Raw genomic sequence first — 25,621 nt, 5'->3', positions numbered from 1 at the left:
AATTCAACAAAACCTTACAGAAAATCCTGTCAGAGATTCTAAATGATTGGTTTCTAGTAACTTTATGATAGTCTAAAATATATAATTAAGTAATCATGAGTCTTTTCGTAATTAAATATTTTCAAATTACCTAACAAACCTTGTCAGTCAAGATAACGTCCGCGTCACTTTTAATGGCTTCTAAGGTTCTAAGGGCTTATAAAATTGAAATAAAATTACAAAGGCATAGTAATCCTATTGTTATCTTTTCCGGCAATCCGTGTTCTGATTTGTTTTACGCTATATCTTTTCACGACTATATTATATCTTGACAGACAGACATACAAACAATCTTAGAACTAAATACTGATATTGCAACTACTGTAAACATCACAATGTATCACAAAATTTAACTGACATAAAGATGAAGACACAGTAAAAGTTACCGAGGTGCTTCGAAAAGTTCCTCCAGTAATACGAGTACTTAGTTTAGAAGACAATACCAACTTTCAATACGACTGGTAGGTTTCTAACTTTTGCTTCGTTCACCTCTATTAATTTTTTTGTAAGTTGTAGGGATAATTTATAAAATATAACATAAGAAAAAACAATCATCAATCCGTATTCAAGATATTTTTAAATTCGGTTAAGACTTAGAAAATAATTTTATGCTTAGGTAAGTAAACTGTTTTGCTCCGCAATAATTTTAGATATTTCAATTCGACGGCTAATTTAAAGTGAACTTACACAACATAATATTACAATTTCTAGCTAGCGCAATGTTCTAGTAAAATTCGTACAAAATCAAATTTCTTAGATGAGAGTTGTTCGTGGTGATCTTATATTAGGAAAAAAATCTGTTACGTTTGCATTCGGAGGAATGTTGACACGTTACGGACGGAAATATTAAGTACAGATAAACTACTGCGTTAAATTCACTATAAGTTAATCATCACTTTGCCCTCATCTTGTTTCTCGTAAACAACTTTTTCGCTGTACAACTTCTCCTGTATCGCGGCGAAGGACTGGCCCTTCGTTTCTGGCAACAGCAACAGTATGAATATCACACCTCCCACCGACAGCACCCCGAAGCCCCAGAAGGCGACGTAGTTGCCCAGGTTGTCCGCAACCACCTGGTACAACTTCGTCACTGCGAACGTCATGAGCGCTACAAATATCTGTATAACGCACGTCGCTTTCGACTTGATGTTCGTGGGGAATATCTCAGAGGTGATCGCGAAGGGCACCGTGGCTAGGCCAATAGTATACGAGAATATGAATATCGGTATCACAATAATAGGAATGAACTTGATGGCGACCGTGTACTCGCTGCTTTCGTGTTGCATGAAGAAGTACGCGCCGATTATGATGTTGGCGAGCCCGACCCCGCAGGCTGACGTTATCAGGAGCGGTTTCCTGCCCAGTCTATCCACCAGCTGGCAGGATATAGCTGACGTAATGAGCTGGACGACACCGACGATGATGCAAGCTCCTTTCTCATCCAAGCCGCTGTCGGTGGCTTTGAAAATTTGCTGCGCGTACGCGATAACGGCAGTGCTTCCGCAGAACTGCTGCGTGAAGTAGATTCCCAGGAGGATGATGAGTCCTCTCCTGTTTCCGCCGACGGTAAACAGATCCTTCCACTGGCTCGTGTCTCTCATGTTCTCGTTGACGAGGTGTCTCATGCCGTCCAACTCCTCGGGGATAAAATCCTTCCCTCTCAGCCGTTTTAGCGCCTGCTCGGCCTTACTCGACTGGTTAGACTTTAAGAAATAGTAGGGAGATTCGGGCATCGCGCTGAATGTGACGAAGAACAGTATCGGTATGGTGATGTTGAAGCTGGCGAGGTTCAACATGGACACGTAGGGTCCGATGCAGTATTGAGACAGGATTCCGAGCTGAAACATAAAACACGACTATTAGGAAGAAGAACTTAAGTAAGTATTGTATTTATAAAAACTTTTTCTTACAAACATCATTACACGGAACGTGTAGAATAAATTTGAACCGTATTACTTGTAAGTATAATATGACGTATTGTAATTAATTGTTCTGTAATGTAATAAAGTGCATCTTCTAGTTAGGTTGCTGGCTGCTGCGCATTGTATTTAGGCATGAATCTCTTCTTCTTCTTCTTTTGCTCAAATTCTAAATATATTCTAATTCTAACGATCTGACAATCGAGACAGCCGTTTAAGCTGTAGAGAGTGCCAAAATATAATACATACGTACACTCAGAAAACATAACCCGGAAGTATATTATGTCACGTAGTGATTATATTCTCTTTGTATTATGTTGTCGCTTGGAATTAATTAGCTTTGGTGACATTGACACAGTAGCGGGCGCCAACATCACTAGTTTCATTTTAGTAGTTTTTTTTTCTTTTTTTTTTTTATGAAATAAGGGGGCAAACGAGCAAACGGGTCACCTGATGGAAAGCAACTTCCGTCGCCCATGGACACTCGCAGCATCAGAAGTGCGTTGCCGGCCTTTCAAGAGGGAATAGGGTTATAGGGGAGGGTAGGGAAGGGAAGGGAATAGGGGTGGGTAGGAAAGGGAATAGGGTAGGGGATTGGGCCTCCGGTAAACTCACTCACTCGGCGAAACACAGCGCAAGCGCTGTTTCACGCCGGTTTTCTGTGAGAACGTGGTATTTCTCCGGTCGAACCGGCCCATTCGTGCCGAAGCATGGCTCTCCCACGTAGAACGTAGACTTTTCAATATTACTATCAATATAAACTTTCCAAAAAGATTATGTAAATATATTTCGATCTAGCAGAGCATCCAGTAATTTTAAAGCTCTATGTAATGATTTAGGTACATAGATACACTGTTAGATACAGTGGTAGCATTAAGGAATAAGGATGAATGCTTTTTCCTGGACTTGATTGAATAGTTGATGATGGATTATAAATAGACAAAGTCTTGCGGAAACTAGATATTCCCTAGCGGTCAACGGTATATAATGCTATAGAATATAATGCTGATCCAATGCCTTAATTTGAAGATGCATCAACAACAGCTATATCAATGTAAATCACCCTCACAAAATTGCTTACCTTGGACATAACAGTGATGAGAGTGGCCATGGCACCACGGACTTCATTCGACGCAATCTCTCCAAGGTACATGGGCGCCGTGGTGTAGGCTATCCCATAGCCCAGCCCGGAGAACAGTCTTGCAGCGTATATGGTGGGTACGTTCTTGGCCAGCATCACCAGGATCCAGCCTATGATGTAGGGGATCGCGGACAGTAGTAAAGTCCTCTTCCTGCCAATCCTGTCAGCCAGGTACGCCGCAGGGATCGGACTTATGGCTGGAATTGATAAAGTAAATGTTATTTTGTGTATTTTTTGTTGTAAGTATTTTGCTGTATTATTAGCCGCCGAAAAAAACAAAGGGGACTCATAAGATTGACAAGTCTGTTCCTGTGTCCATTGTGTATTTGTATCTGAACATCGGCTTTCTTATTGCGTGACAGTTGAGGATTTTCCCTAATTTTATTTTTTCTTATAATTTTATTTTTTGTGTCGTGGAAGTGTCGTGTGTATAAATAACAAAGCATTTTTTTACTATTTTTAGGAACTTAGTTACGAGATTATACATTTTTACTCTTTTGCATGAATTTTACACAATGAACTCTAAAAATACTACGTAATTTATGTAAAATCATTCTGCAATTGGTTTCCGTCGCTCAAACTATACCATTTAAGTTCATAAACAAAAAATCATTGGCACAATAGCGAGACTTAACTCAGTCTCAATTGGGCTTAATAATATCCAATAAAAACAATAAAGACGGACAGACTGACAGTGGTTATCATTACTTAATATTTAATGGTTTAATCACGAGCACTAGCGATGGCCGGCTCCTTGTTTATTTCGAATGTATTAGAAACTTGGTACGATATTAAAATTTTAATCATTAATAAACACAAGAGTACGATATGATAAAAATATTTAAACAATAGTTTCAATTGCATAAATAATAAGGAAATGACTAGTAATATTGCTATTTTTAAAGTCAATTATTTAAGTATAAAATCATTTAGTTATAATGTTATTTTTTGTGTGGAACATTACTTAAAATTCGAATTTAATAAAACTAAGCTACAGTGTTAAATATATTGCGAAAAGACTTCTCTTCTAGTTGGCTGTTGGCCGCAGTGGCTGCTGTACATATCTAGAGTAATGCACAATCTACATTATACGTCGATCATAGACAATCCTATTCGAATATGCCCCTTTAACCGTCTATATGGACCAATATAGACCGCACTCCAATGCATACAATCTACATTGAAATAGCACTTCAGGAGCTGACTTTTACAAGCACGGACCACTCCCAGTCAATCGTTAGGAGTGATTTATTACTTTGCAAACTTGTATTAATACATCGATTCGGTTTTAATCTATAGTAATGGAAAATTGGCAGGCGGAGTGCTATGTTGATTCGTACTTTCGTAGTATATTTAATCCATCATCATTTTGGCAGGAGACAATTTATGTGTTTAGCTTTGCTGTACTGTGACGTTGCGACGTAACACGTCGCAATTTGTGCTCGACATAATATTATTATGGTAAACCGTAGATGTTTTACTGTAATAAATAATAATATCTAATATATTACGTGACCAAATAAGTGAAAGCAAGCACAAAAATGTTGTTATGAGACACATGTGTATAAGATGCATCAACGTGTATATTACGATGCGTTAACTATTAAGGGGGCGTCCACAACAATTTAAAGAGGCATCTGTCATGATACCATATCAACATCTTTCTGTTTAAGTTTTTGCACAGCTTTTATCGCGGGCTTTAGCGCGGCGAGCAATACAAGAAAATTCCGTTACGAAAAAGCCTAACACCCTCCCGCGGGAGGCTGTTAGGTTTTTTCGTTACGGCCGCACCGACCGGGTGGACATTGGACCGGGATCCCGGTCCGGTCGGTGCGGCGTTGCCGTGCATCGTACGTGTTTGTGTGCGTGTGACTAGACGTATGCGAATTATAATTGCATAAGTTGATAAAAAATGCGGCAGTCCCTCAGTGCCACGCGTATTTTTTCGTCAGGGCTTTATACATACCTATTAAGTATTAGGTTTATTCCGAGTTAAGCCGTATAAGCGAGTTTATGCTCACCTGAGAACAGTATCATCATGGAGGCGATCCATGAGCTCTCGTCGGGCGTGGTGGCGATGGGGGAGTCCGGCGCCGTCAGGATGGGGATAGTGGGGGAAGTCCACGCCACCGTCGTCCCCGCCGCCGCCGTTATCAGGGTCGCTGGAAAAATAATAATCATGATGAGAGATTAACGCCTCCGTGGCCCACTGGTTTTAGCCCGTCACTCTTGACTCGGAGGCCGTGGGTTTGATTCTCCCGTTGGAAACGTGTTGTTTCCATGTTTGGTTAGGACAATGTAGGCTGATCACCTGATTGTCTCACAAGAAAGATAATCCATGCGTCGGATGGGCATGTAAAAAGTCGGTCTTGCGCCTGATCTCTTGCCAGTCGCGACGGTCGTCTCACTGGGTTATGAGTGTAAAGGATGAGAGAGTTCTCTTGTGTACTGCGCACACACTTGAGCACTATAACTCCTGCGTAACTGGCCTAGTTTCATTGAAAACGACCACCGTCACCAAAACCGGTGCGGGAGCTATTATGATGAGAGAGTGACAAAATCCCGTACTCGTAAAACGTGATGGTCACTTGAGGATGGAAGGCCAAAGTCTTGTGCGACCGGAATTTTTTTGGCAGTAAGAAGTAGCCAGTGTACACACTGGAAATGTGGCCGTGGTGGTTACTTGAGGACAGAAGGACAAATTCTCTTGCAACCGAAAAATTTTCGGCGGTAAAAAGTAGCCAGTGTACACACTGGAAACGTGGTGGTTACTTGAGGACAGAAGGACAAATTCTCTTGCAACCAGAAAATTTTCGGCGGTAAAAAGTAGCCAGTATACACACTAGAAACATTGTGGTTACTTCATGAATGTGTGACAAAATCTCGCTGAAAACTTAATTTTTCTAGCGGTTAGAAGAGAACACTTTGGTCAATGTGTAGTAAGAAACAAAAACTTTTTATACAACGAGGATTTTTGCCAATGCTTATTTAGCGCGTGTAACGTAATATTTGCAGCGGAAAAAGTGGAAATTGTGTAACCAGAAACAAAAACAATAAGGAAGATTTTTGCCAAATTATTTCGATAAGTATCGCGATTACTATGATCCGCTTCGCTGATTGTTGTTTTGTATTTGACGAACGTAACACCGGCGCAAGTCGCGACATAATAAGGATGGGTTGCACAAACTTAATTTAACTATAACTTTAACTACAATGCAAAATGTCAAATCTTTGGTTAAAGTCAATAATGGACGCCATATTTGACGCTCGACAAGGCTTTAAATGAACGTGGCGAAAAAAGGAACTAACGCTGTTATCATACAAAAACTGCATTTTTTACAGTTCTCCTTTACGTGCAGCGCCCCCGCCCACGTTCATTTAAAGCCTTGTCGGACCAGCTGTCATCTGTCAAATTCTGTGGTCAAAGTTAAGGTTAAAGTTAAAGTTAGCCTTAACTATAACCATAACTTTGACCATAACTGTAACTATAATCCTCTGGTACAACCCACCCTTAATTTTATTGGTATTAGATCATAATATAAATAGCGCATAATATCTGGTTACAAAATTTTCCCCATTACGCACTGACCCGGCAAGAATGATAGTGCCATACCTATTCGTTATTTAATTTAATTAGGGGTAATAGTCACTTATCTTGGACAAACTTTAGATACTTAGCGCAAAAAATCTAAAACTGCATCATGCCACGGAGTTATTCAGAAAATTTAAACCTAGTTAGGAATGACACTGGTCCATTTTCAAAACAAAACACGCCTGTAGAAATTATTCGATAATATCGCTGATAACGACGAAGTGATTTGAGAATTATGAAACCTTTTCCTCGAAATAAACATAATATTATGTCTGTCGGCCCTCATATGAACGGAAATAATCAAGTCGCTTCAGATAACGAGTATTGTCACATGCCACAGTAATTTACAGCTATTAATGTTGTAGCCTCGTTCCGAAGATTATACAATACTAAAGTAATTTGCTGATGTAAACAGTTTCAACTATTTTTATGCTAAGTCACGGCTAAGTATCGCACAGTAGGTAGGTACTAGGTACCTTGTAAAAGTAATTACACGTTTAATGTGTACTTAATTGGTTAAATTAAAACAGATAATACATTTGCAACACCTGCACATTTATGTGGGTGTACCTAGTTGTAATTTCGTTTGAATTGTGTCTTTTTTTGCAAATATTTGCTCCTAGGTAGTAACAAAACAAAATTTAAGCACTTATACAGTTGTTACAGATGTTACAACAAAAGCGTCTAAAAGATTTTTCATTTTGGACGATAAAACCACTAAGAAGACGCAAGCGTCTGAACTCTGAACCAAAGTTAACATTTAGCTCTAAAGCATTTTTCATAAAGTTAAATATAAAGTAACTAATGAACGAATCTTAGCTGAGTCGGTTCACCTAACACTAAACTTTCAAAATGTAAGAGAAGAAGAAGAGAAGAGTACCACGAAGAAATTGATTCATGGCCCATGGGCAGTTGACGGACCTACGTCATTTGGTCGGATTATGTCTTCTTAATGTAAGACTTGGTTCACAAATCACACGGCACAATCCTGCACTTTTTTGCAGTATACGTGATTTACACGTCGATTGTACTGCAAGTTGCAACAAATCGTGCAGTACAATCGACGTGTGAATGGTTCTACTGTCTATAAACATTGTATTGGTTAGTCGCCCCCTTAAGGAATAAATAGATTTAGATAAATAAAATTTTCGATTTTATAATTCATTTTTATACTTGAAAATAAGTCCCGAATTGTTTCATTTTCTAAATTTAGATACTACATTATATTTTACATATACATTATATTTCCAAGAATTCGATCTGAGCTACGAGCTATGAACGATATCTTAAAATTTTCTCGATAGAAAAAAATCACAAAGATGCATCTAATTTTCAAGATTTTTTCATTTACTTCCATAACCATGCATTGAACTAAGTTAATATTATAATTTATAACACATTGTATAAAATTCTATCAATGAGAAACCGACCTAGCGGATTTTTAAAATGTTGTATATTTATCGAGTTATCGAGGAAAAACTAATTTGGCGATGAATCCGCGTTGTCCTTTTTCACCTGGCATATGAAAGACGGGCGTGAGTGTGAAGAGAGAAGGACCATGTTTGATTTTTTGGGTTAGTCGCCCTGTTAAGACGTATACTGCAAAAAACGTGCAGGAAACGTGCTGGATTGTGCCGTGTGAACCTAACCTATGACGTCATATTCTGTCGGCTGGGTTTGACAAATCGCGAACAAAATATACTGGTCAGCTATGGTAGTACATTACAATTAGGGCGTGTTTCACCACTTCCTGAGAAGTGCCGAATAGGCTATCCACCACTTAACTTGACAGATAAAGTAAGCAGAATCTGTCAAAAAAGTTGTGAATAGCATATTCGGCACTTTATCAGGAAGTGGTGAAACAGGCCCTTAGTATTTTATCAATGACTTATTCTAACTGGAAGAAAAACGTCTAACTAATAAATCTTCGACATCAAGGTGCCTAGGAAGGAAAATAGAACGTTTAGTGCTAATAACTCTGACCTAGTTCAATATCAAGGGATTGCAGAAGCTAATGCAATGAATTAGATTCAAGTACTAATTGCCCTTTTTACTGAGCCATGAGATTTCTTGTTTCCTCAGGAGTCGGTTGGTGATTATATATTTTTTTTCAGATTCATTAGTTTCGTACGGCTGTGTACACTTTTGTGTCAGTCAGCGGGGCTAAAATGGTCGCTTTGAAGAATCATGATATTATGAATCATAATATGATTCATTTTTCTAAAATCGCAAAATGCAACTCTGCTTGTAATTCATTTCTGTATTTTTGTACTGATTTGACATTTGTCAGTTTGACAGTTTTGACAATTCATTTACTGAATTGATTGAGAGGAATTGCTAAATGTGACCATTTTAGCCCAGCAGTACTCAGTACATGTAAAGTAAATAATTTATCAGCTTTAATCTTCGGATTGGCGACAACTTCAACCTCTAGCAGAACTTTGTTTATAGTCGTAGGCACGAGTATATTCTATAAGTACGAGTATACTAATTTATAAAGCGGAAGAGTTTGTTTGTTTGTTTGTTTGAACGCGCTAATCTCAGGAACTACTATTTGAAAATTTCTTTCAGTGTTAGATAGCCCATAAATCGAGGCCCATTCATCATCCTGTGACTTTTAGGAGCTAAGAAACAGAGGAAAATGTGGAAAAAACGGGGAAAATTATTCATCTTTGAGAGCTTCCGTTGCGTGCGCTGCAAAAACAGTCCAAGATACCTAAAAATATGTATGGAAGAATTATTCCTCTTTAAATGATGTGATAGTATATACAGTCTATCTTTTAAGATTAACTCACAATAATGGTCTAAAAATCAAATTTGGTCGAAATGAATGCATTAATGAAATAGACGCAATTTATAAAGTTGTTCGCCAAAATTTTGATGCCCATAATAACTATTCCACGCGAACGAAGTCGCGGGCACAGCTAGTCTATAATAATTTATTAATACTTAGGTTTCAGTGTTCACAGGGAGCGATAGCGGGCTAGATAACATTGACGCCGATATCTTATCTAATTCATTATAATATTTACTACCAGTACCAATACAGGTACTTCGAAGATTTATGGGATATTAATTTTATAGTGATATACGTGATATACGTAGATATACGTGGGAGAGCCATGCTTCGGCACGAATGGGCCGGCTCGGCCGGAGAAATACCCCGTTCTCACAGAAAACGGCGTGAAACAGCGCTTGCGCTGTGTTTCGCCGAGTAAGTGAGTTTACCGGAGGCCCAATTCCCTTCCCTATCCTCCCCTATTCCCTTCCCTTTCCATCCCTACCCTTCCCTATTACCCTATTCCCTCTTAAAAGTCCGGCAACGCACCTGCAGCTCTTCTGATGCTGCGAGTGTTCATGGGCGACGGAAGTTGCTTTCCATCAGGTGACCCGTTTGCTCGTTTGCCCCCTTCTATATAAATAGTACTATCGGGTAGAAAAGCTGTTGGCCTAAAGTGGAGTTGGGCAGGGCACATCACCCAGACAGAATAATATGGTCTAGTTACGGAGTGGCTACCGAAAGGTCGGCGAAACAGGGGCAGACCCAAGAAAAGGTGGCGCGACGAACTAAGCGCTGTTGATAGATAGTGGCCTAACACAGCAAAGAATAGAGAACTGTGGGAAGAAAGAGGGGAGGCCTTTGCCCAGCAGTAGGCCACATTACTTTACTACTTACTCCAATAATGCATTGAAACCAGATTGAAACTGTATTTGGTTAAAGGTTGTTAAGCAGAATCGATGTTAAGAGTCCGTATACGAAATTTTGCCGATTTCGCTGATTAACAGACGTGATTTAACAGTTAAAATACAGTATTTCTATAAGTTATTATGCACAACATGTTTATAAGATCATTTCAATTATAATCTAATGTTGGAGCTACATTTTTTTAAAGTATTTTTATGTATTTTAAATAATCCAACTCAAACCCTCGACAGTTTTCTGATTTTTGCTGTAAAAGGTTTAGAATATCACCTGTTCATGGATTGTATTGACGTCTTAACGGTATGAAAAAAATACAATGTACTGTTGAGAAAGTCGTCAATACAATGTTGGACTTACATTTTACCACTTTAATATGAAATAGTTGAGTAAAAAAATATGTAACTCGGCAAAATTTTAGAGAAAATGGGCAAAGAATAATTGCTGTTAGTTTCGGAAATTTGGAGCTGTAATTAATAAAAAGAAAACGACAGACATAATCTATAGATAAAATTCTATCCAATTCGAGAAAAAAGAAAAAAAAGAGAAAAGCAAATTGTGCCAAAAAACACGATTCAAAACAACCTAAATTATCACATTAGCCTTGCGGCGAGTAATATAATGTGAGATTTAGGTTGTTTTGAATCGTGTTTTTTGGCACAAATTGTTTTTTTTCTCGAATTGGATAGAATTTTATCTATATAGATTATTTCTGTCGTTTTCTTTAAAATTTCTGCAAAATTTCGTATACGGACTCTTAATGAGCATCCTTTGTTTATGAAATATATTTAGTTGAATAAAATGATTTCAAGTCCTATCAATAGTTCGTTTTTGTACCTACTATTCTAAAATAATTTTACAAAGTTTTGAAACTGGATATTTTAAGGATTTATTGTTGAGTTTTATTTTTATTTCGAACTTTTAATGTATTTTGTAACCTTTAACATGAAATACGATTGGATTGTTTTAAATGATAAGGAGTATTTAATTTATAAATGTCACATACCCGGCAGAACTAATTGATCGATTTACCATAAACGGCATGATGCAATAAAACTGTTTGTTGTGATAAAAATGTAAAAGGAATATAAAAAATATATATTACACAACTTAAATTTATTATTTATTTATTTAATGATTTATGGTGCACAAGAAATATTAACAAAACAATGATTTACATTTATTTTTATATTATTAATTTATTATAACTTTAATATTACTTTTTAATAATAACAATGTGATATTTGAAAGTGTGGATGTAATATTATGGGAGATTATTTTGAGTCCTAAGAAAATAGAAAATTTAATCTATAATTTCTCTCTATTTACGACAAAAATTCCATCTTTTCTACCTAAACAAATTAAATTATTTAATCACTTCTGTGAATAATCGATTCGATTTAATTGTTTGATATAGTTTACAGTGTATTTAATTATTTACATAAACATTTACTAAGATTTTGCCTCTTGTGTGAAAAGGAAGAAAGAATATAACAATACATACACGAATTTGTGGACGAAGATATGATAAGAAGAATAATTAGATTCTAGTAAGCCTTTAAATAACATCAATTTAGAAAGTACCTTAAAGAAATTTATTCATAGGCAGACGGGTCAACGCGATTTGGTGGAGTTATCTCGGACCTAGCCGACATATTATTATTATTACTGCCTTGACATATCACAGTCTTATCGTAGGTCTTCAAATTCTCTGATAGTACTTTGAAGTGCCTACTAACATAATGCCGATGATTATTAGTTATTCATGTAAGTTGGCAGACTAATTGTTTGTATAATGAGATATAATAGTGCAAGAACCAGTAATGTACCTAAGAATAAACATGTAAGATAGTATCTTAGACTTATAAAAACAAACCGGTTTAATTTAGCTAGTACGTCTATACCTTAAGAACACCAGCTAAGTCCAAAGTAATAAAATTATTTTATACAGTAACAAAATTAGCACAAGGCATAACTATTATTCAGAGGATGAATTCTCCTTGTCTTTCACCTCAAACATCACTATTCATGATGTCTCACTTCAAGGCATAAGAATTCGAGCCTTATTTTTAATATAAATATAGTACTTTATCACGCGACTCCCGCAACTCAGTTCAACCGTATTTTATTTATTTACTAGCTGTCCCGGTGAACTTCGTGTCACTTAAAAACCTTCCCTGGACTTTTACGAATATTTTAAGACCAAAATCAGCCCAATCCGTTCAGCCGTTTTCGAGTTTTAGCGCAACTAACACATTTGAAAATCCATTTTTATATATATAGATTTAGATCAGGCATCTTGGCCTATATTATATATACCTTATAGACTACATACATAACATTCATATTACTAAAACTAACACTAAGCACTAAACACGTATTTTAAGCATCAAGAGGTACCGTAAACATATAGTCGATAGACACGTCACTTTCGAATTCATAAATTATTAGTATGGATTGTCGTCCTCGAAAGGCAAAAATTTATTAGTGTTAAGGTAAGGTAAGGTAGGTAAGGTAGGGGATTGGGCCTCCGGTAAACTCACTCACTCGGCGAAACAGCGCAAGCGCTGTTTCACGCCGGTTTTCTGTGAGAACGTGGTATTTCTCCGGTCGATCCGGCCCATTCGTGCCAAAGCATAGCTCTCCCACGTATAAAGTCTTTGATTATAATGAACCTTGAGATGTTTCTGATGAATACAAGTTTTTGTACGTGATACTACTGAAATATGTTATCGCTTGCTACTTGGAAACGCGGTATTTGAACGTCGACGAGTAGGTACATTACATACACAGTGAGTTACTGAAGAATTCTAAAAGTACCTAATTAATATTCCACTCTGAGTGCGGCAGTTAGAGATATTAATTTATTAGGTACTTAAATTCAAGCTTAATGAGTTATTTGATTTGACACTGCATAATATTTTTTCAGTGAAACTCTTCATTAAGTTGAAGTTAAGTGATGATGAAATGCCCTGAGTTCGGTCGTATGTCTGATGCCAGGTAGAATGTTGATTAATCGCAATTTTTTTTTTACGTAATTTTTGACTTTCGTAGCGCGCTACGGCGTAGCAGGTAAGGAGTTACCTGTGCAGGTACTTTTCCGTGCGCAGGTATCTCTACAAAAATGTAAGTTTGTAATAAAAAGGCTGGTATTTACTATTTCTATGGCAACAGCTGAAATAGGTAAGCGCTTTATTAAGGAAAATACCGTGAACTTTTTCCCTATCTATGCACGGGTTATCGTTTATTCAAATGACTTTATTCTTGAAAGGAAACCGAATGATTAGCACTTTTGTGCTTTTATGATTATGTCCGTGGTTAGGCACAATCTGTCAAGAAAAAAATCCACAGCCGAACATAATATAATCTCCTCCTTTTTGCAAGTCGGTTAAAAAAGGAGTTGACGCTGAACAACATTTTCTGAAGTAAATCCAATGAACGGGTTTTTTTCCCCTCGTATTTTTACAGACAACGTTGTTTTACTTTAAACACAGTGACACATTTTTTATTTAATAATATTATGTTCGGTATCTACTGTTTTGACAAGTTGTATATTTAATGTAAAAAGTTGAATAAAAATTGCTTATCATCTGTACAATAAATTAAATGAAGAGTCCAACCGTGAACTTGCAAGGCTATAGACGCAATTTTGCGCGTCACTATACTTACTTGTCTGTAGCAAAAACTTTATTATTAAAATTAAATTAATAGATGATACGCGCTTCCTTTAAAATAGTAAAATTATTAAAAAAACATTTTACGTTTTATACGTGGGAGAGCCATGCTACGGAACGAATGGGCCGGCTGGACCGGAGAAATACCGCGTTCCCACAAAAAACCGGCGTGAAACAGCGCTTGCGCTGTGTTTCGCCGAGTGAGTGAGTTTATCGGAGGCCCAGTCCCCTACCCTATTCCCTTCCCTACCCTTCCCTATTCCCTTCCCTTCCCTTCCCATCCCTACCCTCCTCTATTACCCTATTCTCTCTTAAAAGGCCGGCAACGCACCTGCAGCTCTTCTGATGCTACGAGTGTCCATGGGCGACGGAAGTTGCTTTCCATCAGGTGATCCGTTTGCTCGTTTGTCCCCTTATTTCATTTAAAAAAATTGTATAAAGAGGTAACAGAAAGACGCATTTTGCACAGTACTAGCAGGATGATTATTGGCACGGCTCAAAAAGTTTTGATTTTTGTAATTTATCCAAAAGGCGTAAAACGAGACTTGTTTTAAAACTTAAGACATTTAAAAGAAGAAGTTTAGCTATGGAGAAAATCCATGCTGTCCATGTTGAATGCAGTTAAAATCTAAATATAGGAACTACATATATCGTTAAAATTCTTTCGTAATATTGTGCAATAAACTATGTGGTATATTTGTGTTACGAAGCCCGTCTAAATTGTGTGTCATACACTTTTTTTAGCGCTGCACTGGCGCTTAGGAGGTTAATTCTAGTTGTAGACTCCTTTACAGCTGTTTTGAAGAAGTAATTACTTCTTCGTCAGTTCGTCATTAAGTTTCACCTATCTTATATTCTTAAGAATATTTAAAGGTAGGTGAAAATTAAAGACGAACGGGAACAACTCGCATATGAGCAGCAGATTTTGGAAATATTTCATTATGGCTGAACGAAATAGCTCAAAATAGTTTTAAACAATCATCATAATATTATATTATCGTCCTTAATAAGCCACAATGATATGGAAGTGTCGGCTTTGTAGCTCAGTATACGAGTATCTTTAGATCTCTCAAAAGTTTTCTGTTTTTTAACCCCCGCTAAGGCCGACTTAATCTTACGATGTAAGGCCTATAAATAAAGAAAAAAAAAAAACCCCGCTAATATACCGCTAATATACAGGGTGTAATAAGACCACTTCCGATGACTTTGGGGTATGATTATACTACATTTTCTGATTACGAATATGTATTTTTTTTTAATTTTTTTTAATTTTTTATTCTTTATTTTTTTATAATTAAAACCCTTTAAACATGATAATAAACCACATAGAAAAATATTTTAAAATATTTTTTTAAATTTTATTATTTTTACCCCAATAAGCATTTGCAAGCGCGCGGTCAACGTTCTTGTGTTCCGAGTACATACCCGAGAACGTTGACCGCGTTAATCAGCTGTTAGCTCCGCCCTACGCACGCTAAGTCGAAAGGTCGTATGCGACGAATGACGATACACTACGAGTTACGACTTACGACAGAACACACAGAAACCCTAATGTATGTCTTTTCAATTTCAAACCCATGAAGGTCACCATGACGTGGAACTTAGAACTCTGACCTCTGACCTCTCATCTAAGCTACTTGCAGTGTTAAGAGTTTAATGGTAGCTCATGTAGAAAACTGTAAGTAACTGTCTGTGCATGTGTAACAACTTACGACAGTATGGCAAACTTCTAAGATTATTAGACTAGTTAAAAAGTTCATCGTAAGTAACGAAACCTATGCGGATGAACTGTTTATCCGCAATCGTCACTTATCAATCGAAATAACAGATGATACACGAAAAAACCTCATACATAAAACTGGCAATTAACTTACGTGAAAAATGTTGAGTTCAAGTGTTCTTACTTCTTTATGCATTTTGAAAATAGTCCTTAACACCAAGCAATAAGACCAGTCACCACCAAGAACGTCAAAAAAACTTCTCGTTAACGAAATGTATCACACCACAAAGTATTTTATTACAACTGAAATAATAATCAATTATTAACACTTTACACAATACTACCACGTTTTGATACTTGAAGTAATTGTTAAAAAATCAAACTTATCTCCTAACAACTCTAACAACCTATTACCTCAATGCTCAAATGGCTACTAAATTAAAAAATCTATTTTAATTTTTGAAATAATGTTCGTCGTGTATCGACTTTCGGAAGTAGTCAAAGGACACCGAACGGCGGCGGCTTGCTTTGATCGCGGCGCCGACAAAGCGCGCCGCTGTGCAGGTGCCCGACGCACGTGTCGCTAATCCATTTCAAGGACAATCTAAGTGTTGTACCCTATAAATTCAATACTATTTAGTCGATATTTAAATTACCATTAAATAATAAAAATTATAACTATTATTTAGTAGATCTCATCTCATTTTTTTAAATTCGATACCTACATTACCGTGATAAAGTGATTGTTATACCGTGGTACGCGTTATGCGCGTCTAAAATACTTTAATACCTAATTAATTAAATAACTTTTAATTATTGTCGCTTTTCTTAATATTGAGTAGGTATTTGTTTATTTTTAGTTTGACAGTAATCAATACGTACTCGTATGTAAAACAATTAATACGATTTATCGATAAAAAAATTATCGATTACTCAAAATATTCACATTGCACAGGGATACATCCCTATTATTTTACAAAGTTTTTTCTTCAATTTTGTTCAGTCGGCTGTCTAACACGCGCCGTGCTGGTGTAGGTACTGTGACGTTTTTGTTTAAGTTTTGTAATTTTACGTTTAGATGTTGTCATATTATTGCTTGTTTTGTGTATTATTAACTATTTTTTTATGTTTGTAATTAATAACGGGCCGTGACAAGATACGTCCGATGAAGTGAACATCGTCGTCGATAGACGATAGTGCGGTTTAAACAGTGGAATAAAAAGTGTTTAAAGAATTGGAATGTCTCCTGTAATTACTTTTGTTAAGTGTTGAATAACTCTGCAATCTACATCGAGTTAGATGGATCATGGAGCACAGTTCGAACTGCATTTCATAAAAGCAGACAGCTGATCACAGGTCAGTGAACATGTTATCACGTATGTTTTCCATTGATAGGTATTGATAGGTGCAGTAGGTAACTGTGTATGTATTTTTACAGATGTGTAAATCGGATGATGATCGGATGTGAATTATGATTTCTTTTCCTTTTTGGCCGGAAGTAAAAACTGAGTATTTTTGAGTAAAAACCTGAGAAACGGTAATTAATAAATTGTAACATTTTGTTAAATCGTGTAAACTATTGTAATTTAATAATCATTACAATATTGGTGGTTTATTCACTACCTACGGGCTAGGGTATAGGGCACACCACGATCAGCTGTTTTGTCTTAACTCATGACTAGCGCAGAGCCGCGCGCGCGGTATTCGGCGCGGGCGGCGCGGGGGGGCCGGCTCGGCCCGGGGTTTCATTCATCGGCGGCGGGCGATATTATCGCGCATTAACTGCACGCATTATACATTGCGTGTTGAAAATTTTGACTATTTTAAAAACTGGCGATTACATGAAAATTTCTTGCACCAATGGATATATCTCATGCCCTATAATAACCCCACGAAGTTATCGGAAGCGGTCTTTTGACACCCTGTAGATGTTTGATTTCACATCACAAGTTTAAGGATTAATTCACAGTGAACTGAATCGAGATAATCAGCGACTTGGCGGTTGTAGGGTGTAGTTTACTTAGCGGTCCCCCGACACACCGTTACAACAATTATGGACTAAAATATTACTTTACATAAGTTAGGAATTATTTGAACTTAAAGGCAGTTAATATTATTTCATTACTTTTTAAAGTTGTTAGGCGGGGGTTTTTTTAAATTTCTTAATGAGCTATCTGTCACGTTTGCACTTTGTTTTATCTACCTTAAAAATATTCATGAAAGCAATACAATTCAGCAACTAAAAATACAGTCTTGACGCAATATGTTTACAGTCGGTAATATTTGTACATATAATTTAATTATATTCAACGAGCATACCTTTATTATGTAAAGTAATGAATATTTTTATCGTGACCTTTTTAATCCAGGGCCAAACTACCTACATCGTGCTGATTTAATTTTAATATTTTTTAAACATTAGTATATACAATGAATTTGTGTGGTCCGTTACCATATTCCATATTCTTGACATAAGACTTAAAAAGTAATAAATACTGTTACATGTCGATCTTCTGCAGATTTATATCAAAGCACACGTTGAAGACTAAAATACTTTATAGAGTTATAAAAATATATATAAAAAATATATAAAAGTATTAGTATACAAGTGTCATACACACCCTAAGTAAGTATATAATTTATCACTCATTTTTAATGTCACACGTATATATTAGATTAACATCTTGCAATTCTAACTGAATACCACATTGCATTTTACATCGACGACGTCACAATAAATTTATTAATTTAGAGTAATGTCAGCAGGTTTAGGTGATAAATTAATAGATAATATAGTAGTACTATTAAGGCATTTGCACATCTTATCAATATACGACAGGGTACGATGCACGACAACTGTCTTTTGTTATATTGCAAGAAGCCACTCCCATCTATTAAACGCAAGTAAACAACAGAAATTGTAAATTCAATGAAGTACATTGGTAAGGAGCCTTAAAACCTACAAAAAATGTTTAAATGTTCATAATCATTTTAGAGCAAAGTTCTAGTAAAAATTTTCTAGTTCCCTTCGCATTGCGCCTTAATAATAATAATAATATCTATGGACGCTTCACACCACGTCAGTCTGACCAGCGCTAAGTACCTGATGGACTTGTGTTACGGGTACCAGACAACGGAAATATATTTAATATACTGGAGTAGTTAATATATTTAAAAATACTATACATATATTTAAGATTTTTATTATATGATGCTATGATACACATCCATACTAATATTATAAATGCGAAAGTGTGTCTGTCTGTCTGTTGTCTGTTACCTCTTCATGCCCAAACCGCTAAACCGATTTGCCTGAAATTTTGCATGGAGATACTTTGAGTCCCGGAAAAGGACATTCGACATAGGATACATTTTGTTATACAAAAATGCACGGTTACCACGCGATAAAAGAGTTTTGGCGCAATGGAGTTGCGGGCGTCATCTAGTATTTAATACACATCCATGACACAGGAACTTTGAAGACTTTTTGTTCCGTCGGCGGGATTCGAACCCGCGACCCCCGGCTTGAGCTACTGACATCCCACCAACTGAGCCACACTTTAAGCAGCTAGTGTCGGTAAGTTGGAAATTTTACTGACGTAGTACAACAGTTGTTGGCAAATGATAATTTCCATAGACAATAGCGTTGTTTACTCGACAATGAACAAGGCTGAATGGATTTTCTGCCACACTTAATTAGCATATCACTATATCACAAAACGTGTATGTAATCGAAGTGTCATTATGTATATAATATATTATGACGGGTTAAATATTATGTGATAATATAATATTAACTAGCCGTAATTTGTATCTTAGTTTATCTTAAATAGATCTATTCGATCCAATGGATTTTCATTAGCTTTTTTTAAATTGATCTCCCTGGGTTCTTCTGGGTTCGAATCTTTATCACGGGGTTAGGCTGACATGGTGGGGTGTGAAGCGGCCATAGATATTAGATATTATTACAATTTTATTATCTCCACAACCAAAGTAACCTTAGATAATCGTTACAAATCATTGCATTTCTTTTAACTATAAAAAATCACAACAGATAAACCCATTTTAATTTACTCCCAGTTTTTTTAGTTTAATTACCTATGTAATTGTAAGATAATGCATACGATTTACAGTAATGTCAAATAAATAAGTACGAAAGCCTTTTGTGCTACTAACCTGGATTAAGAGAACAATAGCGGGGAACAAACACGTCATTAGAAGATCCATTCTCATCAGTGTAAATATTTTGGTGCTTACTTTATTTGTTCAATTATTACTATTTACTACGTGCTAGTATTTTGTTTTTGGGATTGCTCCAATTAGTTCTTTTAGTGTGCGTTAGGTATACAACAACTACAGGGTGTAACAAAACAAAGTGACAATTATACTTCAAGATGTGTATGGGCCCCCTTGTAAGTAAACCCCCCCAGGCAAGCGCCCCAGCATCATAAATTTGCCCATACAAAAGTTAAAAAAAATCTGTTTCAGCAAAAAAGTAAGCCCCCCAGGCAAGCGCCCCAGCATCATAAATTTGCCCATACAAAAGTTAAAAAAAATCTGTTTCAGCGCTACTACTTTTACAGTGACTATATTAGTGAAGTGTAAGGACGTTCTCGCTGAAATGAACGTCAACATGAACATGAATATTGAATACGGCATGTACACTTAGCATGATAAAAGAAGAGTTACTGTCATCAAAAGTGTAGACAAAATGACAGATTGACAAAGAAAATCATTAATTCGGTCACTAAAATGAAAAACAAAGGTGAAAGAATACTGAAAACTACTTTTCTTTCTCATTTCTATTGTAGGCTATCGTAAAGGTAAAACTATAGTTAACGTTAACATTATCCAACCTATTAGCATAAATATAGTATCATAAAATATATTATATAATAGCATTTAGCAATACGTCCAATCTCGCTAAATAGCCAAAGCTCAAGCCTAATGACATTTGCGATCAGTCAATATAGTTTAGCCTATTAGGGCAATGGAGATAGCCAAATGATGGATTTCCCGTCAAATCATGCGGCCATGATGTGGCTGAAAATTAATTATTCATATTACCTATTCCCCCGATCACATAGGTTATATCTTTAGTAGTATAATAAATACATAATATATGTATAATATTTGAGATAATGAACATTATTATTTCAATGTTAATTAATATTATTTTAATTATTATACTTTTTGAAGTAATGCATATAGATGTATATAGATGTGGGTGTACGTAAGTTATAACTCATAACTCAATCGTGATAAAACCTAACAAACGTTCAGCAGTTGGAATAGCAGGATTAAATAAGGATTAAATTGTCTACATTGAGATCAAAATAAATTAAGCCATATAAAATTAACAAAGGAAGTCGCGGATAGTCACTATGTACCAGTAATGTGGTTTGGTTTTAAGTGTAGGTAGTAATTAAAGAATTCTTTATCATGATGTTTCAGTTCTCGTGCCAAATGTATGGCGACAGGAAGTACAGTGTTTGATTCATTAATTACCATCGGTTAAGTAGTTATGTTTCAAGTACATTAATCATGCTGAAGCATGGGATAAGATATAGCCCTGTTATTATAATATGTATAACCATATAGGTTACTTCAGTAATCTAATATTTTTTTACTTGAAAACGATGTACTATCAGAGAAATGGGTTCATAAGCAGACGACATGCCTAGCTTATTTGGTCGGGCTATGCTGAGTTAAAGCTAGTCGCAATCTGTCGGCTGGGCTTGACATGCATTTTTCAGTCACTCTCAAAACCAAGAAGAATCTAGCGATACCCCTCAAACTCATATATTAGTAAAACTGTTGAGGCTTAAGAGTCTAGAGAGTGCTAAACAAAAATACTCGAAAAACATTGCTTTCTTGACGCAGTTGGATAAATCGACGAAATTTTGCCTACAATGATTACCAGACGTAAGAATAAAATAACTTTATCTGAATAAGCTTCTTAACATGGTCCTTGCTTACAGAGCGGAAAATTTCCTTTTGCAGTAGGTCGCTCTTTTGGACGAGCAGATGGCCCGCTAAGATAGAAGCAATAATAAAGATAAAGATTGATCTGGCTTCGAAATTAAAGAAAATGTAAGCTTTACCTTAAAGTGATAAAAGCAAAAAGTAAATAATATAATATACTCAGCGAAAATGTTGGTAATACAATAATTATAGGAACGTTAACATTTTAATATTCTCGGACTAACGTTGTTATAAATTTTGGCAGCGTAATAAAAGAACAGTTAGTAATTTTACAACAAGTTTAATGAACGCCTAACGGCTGACTCGATGTGACCTACAAATGTTCGGGATTTGTATTTTCTTCCTGGATTTACATTTAAGGTATATAATATATATCACATCTTGTATCATATTATATCACATCTTGGTTGTGACACTTTCAGGTTGTATAGCTAGTAATTTTGGTAACAGCCTTTACACGGAAATCATAAAATTAACCTTAGTAAGTAATTACTGTCTATTGAGTACGCGTATTTTATATATCATAATATTATTTTTATGTTGGTCCATACTTCCATAAGTATGGAAGTATGGACCAACATTAAGTAATATTATAAATTCGAAAGTGTGTCTGTCTGTCTGTTGCCCAAACGGCTGAACCGATTTTGCTGCAATTTGGTATAGAGATACTTTGAGTCTCGGGAAAGGACATAGGATACTTTTTATCTCGAAGAATGTACGATCCGCGCGACAAACTAATTTTGGCGCAATGAAGTTGTGGGCGTCGTCTAGTATTAAATAAAAATAAATGGACGTTAAAATATTGATCCCAGTATGTGCTTGTGCTTATGTGCTTTCATTCAGTATTTCGATGAGAAAAGATTTTGATACTTTTGCTGGTCCTTCTCGCTAACAATGGCTCAAGTGCCAATTTCTTTCAGCATGACTAACCGCCGCACTCCGAAGTCCGAGACATTGACGATTAAACTTCAATTTAATGAAGAGTTTGACATAATATTATGTATGTGGCTAATATTATGTCAAAATCTTCAATTAACTACAATTATTATTCGTCTCTGAGTGTACAGTATGACATTATAATTATATTAATGTTTAATTTTACCAACACGTGGTGTGTTTAATCTTATCTACCTGAGAATTCATTGTTAAAATATGCGCTGATAATGTATATAGGTTAATCCATTATCCCAGGATTATTACGACATCTAAATTATTGTTAGTAGTTACTTTCATTATATTAGACATTTTCAAATTCACATAAATTTTGGTAAGTTTGTGTGCATTCTTCTGTATTTCACATTTAATTTTTTCGTCCGTTTTAAAAGAAGATGCTTCGAAAGAGCTTATAGACTTAAAAATATATGTTCGTAATTGTAACTCTATTAACGAAACAATGATGATTTTTAATATCTACGTCCTACAATAATAATTATTGTTTAATTAATTACTGCAACTTATGATGTAAATGAATTAAGGTAGGCCTCTTTTAGCATTATGAAGCCGCTCCTTTTTTCCTAGTTCCTTTTTGTATTTGGTGATGTCATATTTTATTAGAGCAATTTGTATAGATTTTTTGTGTGTACAATTTGCATACTATGCTAATCATTTTATTCCTTTTTTAAAAGTTTGAGAATTAAAAAGTCACACATTTTAAAAATAGAATAGAATATTTTAAATCTCGACATTAAAATGAAGTACCGAGTTGTCGAACAGGGGAGTATCTGCAACTCTATGTCAACACACGATAAGCGAAACAGATTAATCTCATAAATATGCATGGCGTCTTATCGATGTCTGGCAGACGTGCATCGAATTCGACAAACACAAACTCATATTTCACAAAAAAAAAAAAAACAAAAACTCATAATAATGACACATTGAAAAAAAACCACAAACCACTGAATGCGGCTCCATACTCCCTCCACTTGTGGCTGACGGGCATGGCGATGGCTAATCAACATTTAGCTGTCAGCCGGCGAACAGCACATGGCACTACACTGCGAGTATAAATAGACAGCGCGTCACGCCGCGTGCCGCCCGCGTTTCGTCTCGAGCACGAATGGTCGTGCTGATATTTCCCGCGTCGTGTTTATGGTTTCAGTTGTCAAACCACAGATACAACGTCACAATATGACTGAGTTTACACGATAGCCGATTTGCCCAGCGCCCATGCTGTTGACCTTTGTATCTTATTGGAGTCACGGCCAGTTACCGTTTTTTATCCAGCAATGTTTATACTTACTGCACTATAAAATTGTAGAAATTAACCGTATTTTATCAAAATCAGTGTCGACCTAACTTGCTGAATAATTCGCTCAACACTGGTCGGCACTTTTTTAATAGCACAGAAAACACCAATGGATGGTCTGTCAAGAAAGCGAAGAAATTAAAAAGTGGCAACATCGTAGTGTCATCCCTTTCAAATCAATCTTATAAAAAAGGGATGACACTACAATGTTGCCACTTTTTAATTTATTCACTTTCTTGACGGACTATACATTGAATCTAAAAAAAAAAAATTATCCCAATTATTTAATTTTTTCAAAGCAACATACAATGACATTTATATTTTTTTAATATTGTACAAGCTATAAATATTTAATTAAGTATTTATGTAACAAAAGTACCCAAATATTAAAAAATAATATTGATTATTATTACTTATAATAATAATAATATGTATTGCAGGGAAGATTTCCGATGCAATGTGTGCAAACTGAACCATTCATTAATGATATTACAACTTTTATAATCCTTAACCTGTAACTAACCTAAGTGACAGTCTTTGGTTCACTATCATACAAGAATACTTTTAACCGAGTTGGTTACAATTATGTACTATCTGCTTAAGGTTGCGAAGTACGTGAATCATCGACCCCCGCATAACGCACTTTGATAAAGCTTATCTTCAGTGTTACAACACTGACACAGTTGGTTATGAGTTGTACGCAGATTGCAGAGGTGGAAAAAAAATGTTGGATAAGAGTTAAATGCATAGTTGGAAAAGAATTAAATAGGATAGAATAGAGCAGAACAGACGAACAGTGTTACATCATTGGCCCAGTTGGATATATGAGTTGAATGCAGAGGTTATAAGAATATAACAGAAACACTTGCACTAATCGATAAAAACAAAATAATAGTTAACTAACTACAACAACAAGATAAAAAGTTGTACAAATAAGTGATTAGTGCAATACAACAGTCGGTAGACGGGTAGACGGTTTCAGACAGTCTAAAAGATAGATGAGTCACGATCATAATTTTTGGGTTTGCATTGACGAGGGTATTGTCGACTAAAAATGTCTAATCAACACTTCAAAAACGTATAAATTTGTGACCTTTGGCCATACAGCTGGGTATCTCGAAATCCGAGATTCTTACCTAATTTAAACCTAAGTTGACTGGACCAGTACGAAAAAATGAATGTAGAAAGAAGATGTCTTCTAAACGGGCGTTCCGTCAATTCACACTATTAGGTAGTATAGATTATTAAATAGTTCCTACGTAACTATTAGCCACAAAGACCCATTCGATGATCGACATAAAATGTGATAATTGATCAATAGACGTTGTATAAACGATGACTGTAGTAGTGTGAAAAATCGGTTAATATGTAAAACAATGGAAATAATTATTACAGAGGTTAGCGCTACGACCATGAACTAAATGTTGACTTCCGTATGATAACTGGTATGTATCGTTTACCTTCAATGCTTTCGTTTCCTTATGTCATACGTGGTCACTGACCTCCATTATACAAGTACGCTAGACTTATGATACCCACCTGCTTTTTGTGCCTATTTGAAGCGGAATCAGCGCCCCCAATGCGGGGGAAGAGAACTAAATCT

At 35.9% G+C, this 25,621-nt stretch overlaps 1 protein-coding gene across 2 annotated transcripts; it reads right to left on the bottom strand.

Annotated features, from left to right (window-relative positions):
* Positions 1–23,853, bottom strand: LOC121730513 (facilitated trehalose transporter Tret1-like). 2 transcript variants are annotated; one of them, XR_006036119.1, is made up of 5 exons: positions 23,667–23,853; positions 5,121–5,261; positions 3,040–3,296; positions 394–1,877; positions 1–13 (listed from the first exon to the last, which is right to left on the bottom strand). XR_006036119.1 is itself a non-coding variant. In XM_042119587.1 (4 exons), exons 1-4 carry the CDS (start codon positions 23,710–23,712, stop codon positions 918–920), a joined length of 1,404 nt encoding a protein of 467 aa, XP_041975521.1. In that variant the 5' UTR covers positions 23,713–23,853; the 3' UTR covers positions 20–917. The 2 variants fall into 2 exon arrangements, 1 of the variants encoding a protein (XP_041975521.1); XM_042119587.1 differs by lacking the exon at positions 1–13 and having other exon boundaries at positions 20–1,877.
* Between the last annotated feature and the right edge of the window lie 1,768 nt (positions 23,854–25,621).

This window comes from Aricia agestis, chromosome 9, assembly GCF_905147365.1.
Source record: "Aricia agestis chromosome 9, ilAriAges1.1, whole genome shotgun sequence".
NCBI classification, from domain to species: domain Eukaryota; kingdom Metazoa; phylum Arthropoda; class Insecta; order Lepidoptera; family Lycaenidae; genus Aricia; species Aricia agestis.
This window is presented reverse-complemented; position numbering and strand designations above follow the sequence as displayed.

Excerpts from the sequence above, each read along its gene's own strand:
- LOC121730513 (XM_042119587.1), bottom strand. The coding sequence starts at position 23,712 with ATGCCCGTCAGCCACAAGTGGAGGGAGTATGGAGCCGCATTCAGTG. Across the intron at positions 5,262-23,666 it reads GTATGGAGCCGCATTCAGTG|CGACCCTGATAACGGCGGCG; the intron begins GTTTGTGGTTTT and ends TTATTTTTCCAG. Across the intron at positions 1,878-3,039 it reads TCATCACTGTTATGTCCAAG|CTCGGAATCCTGTCTCAATA; the intron begins GTAAGCAATTTT and ends TTTATGTTTCAG.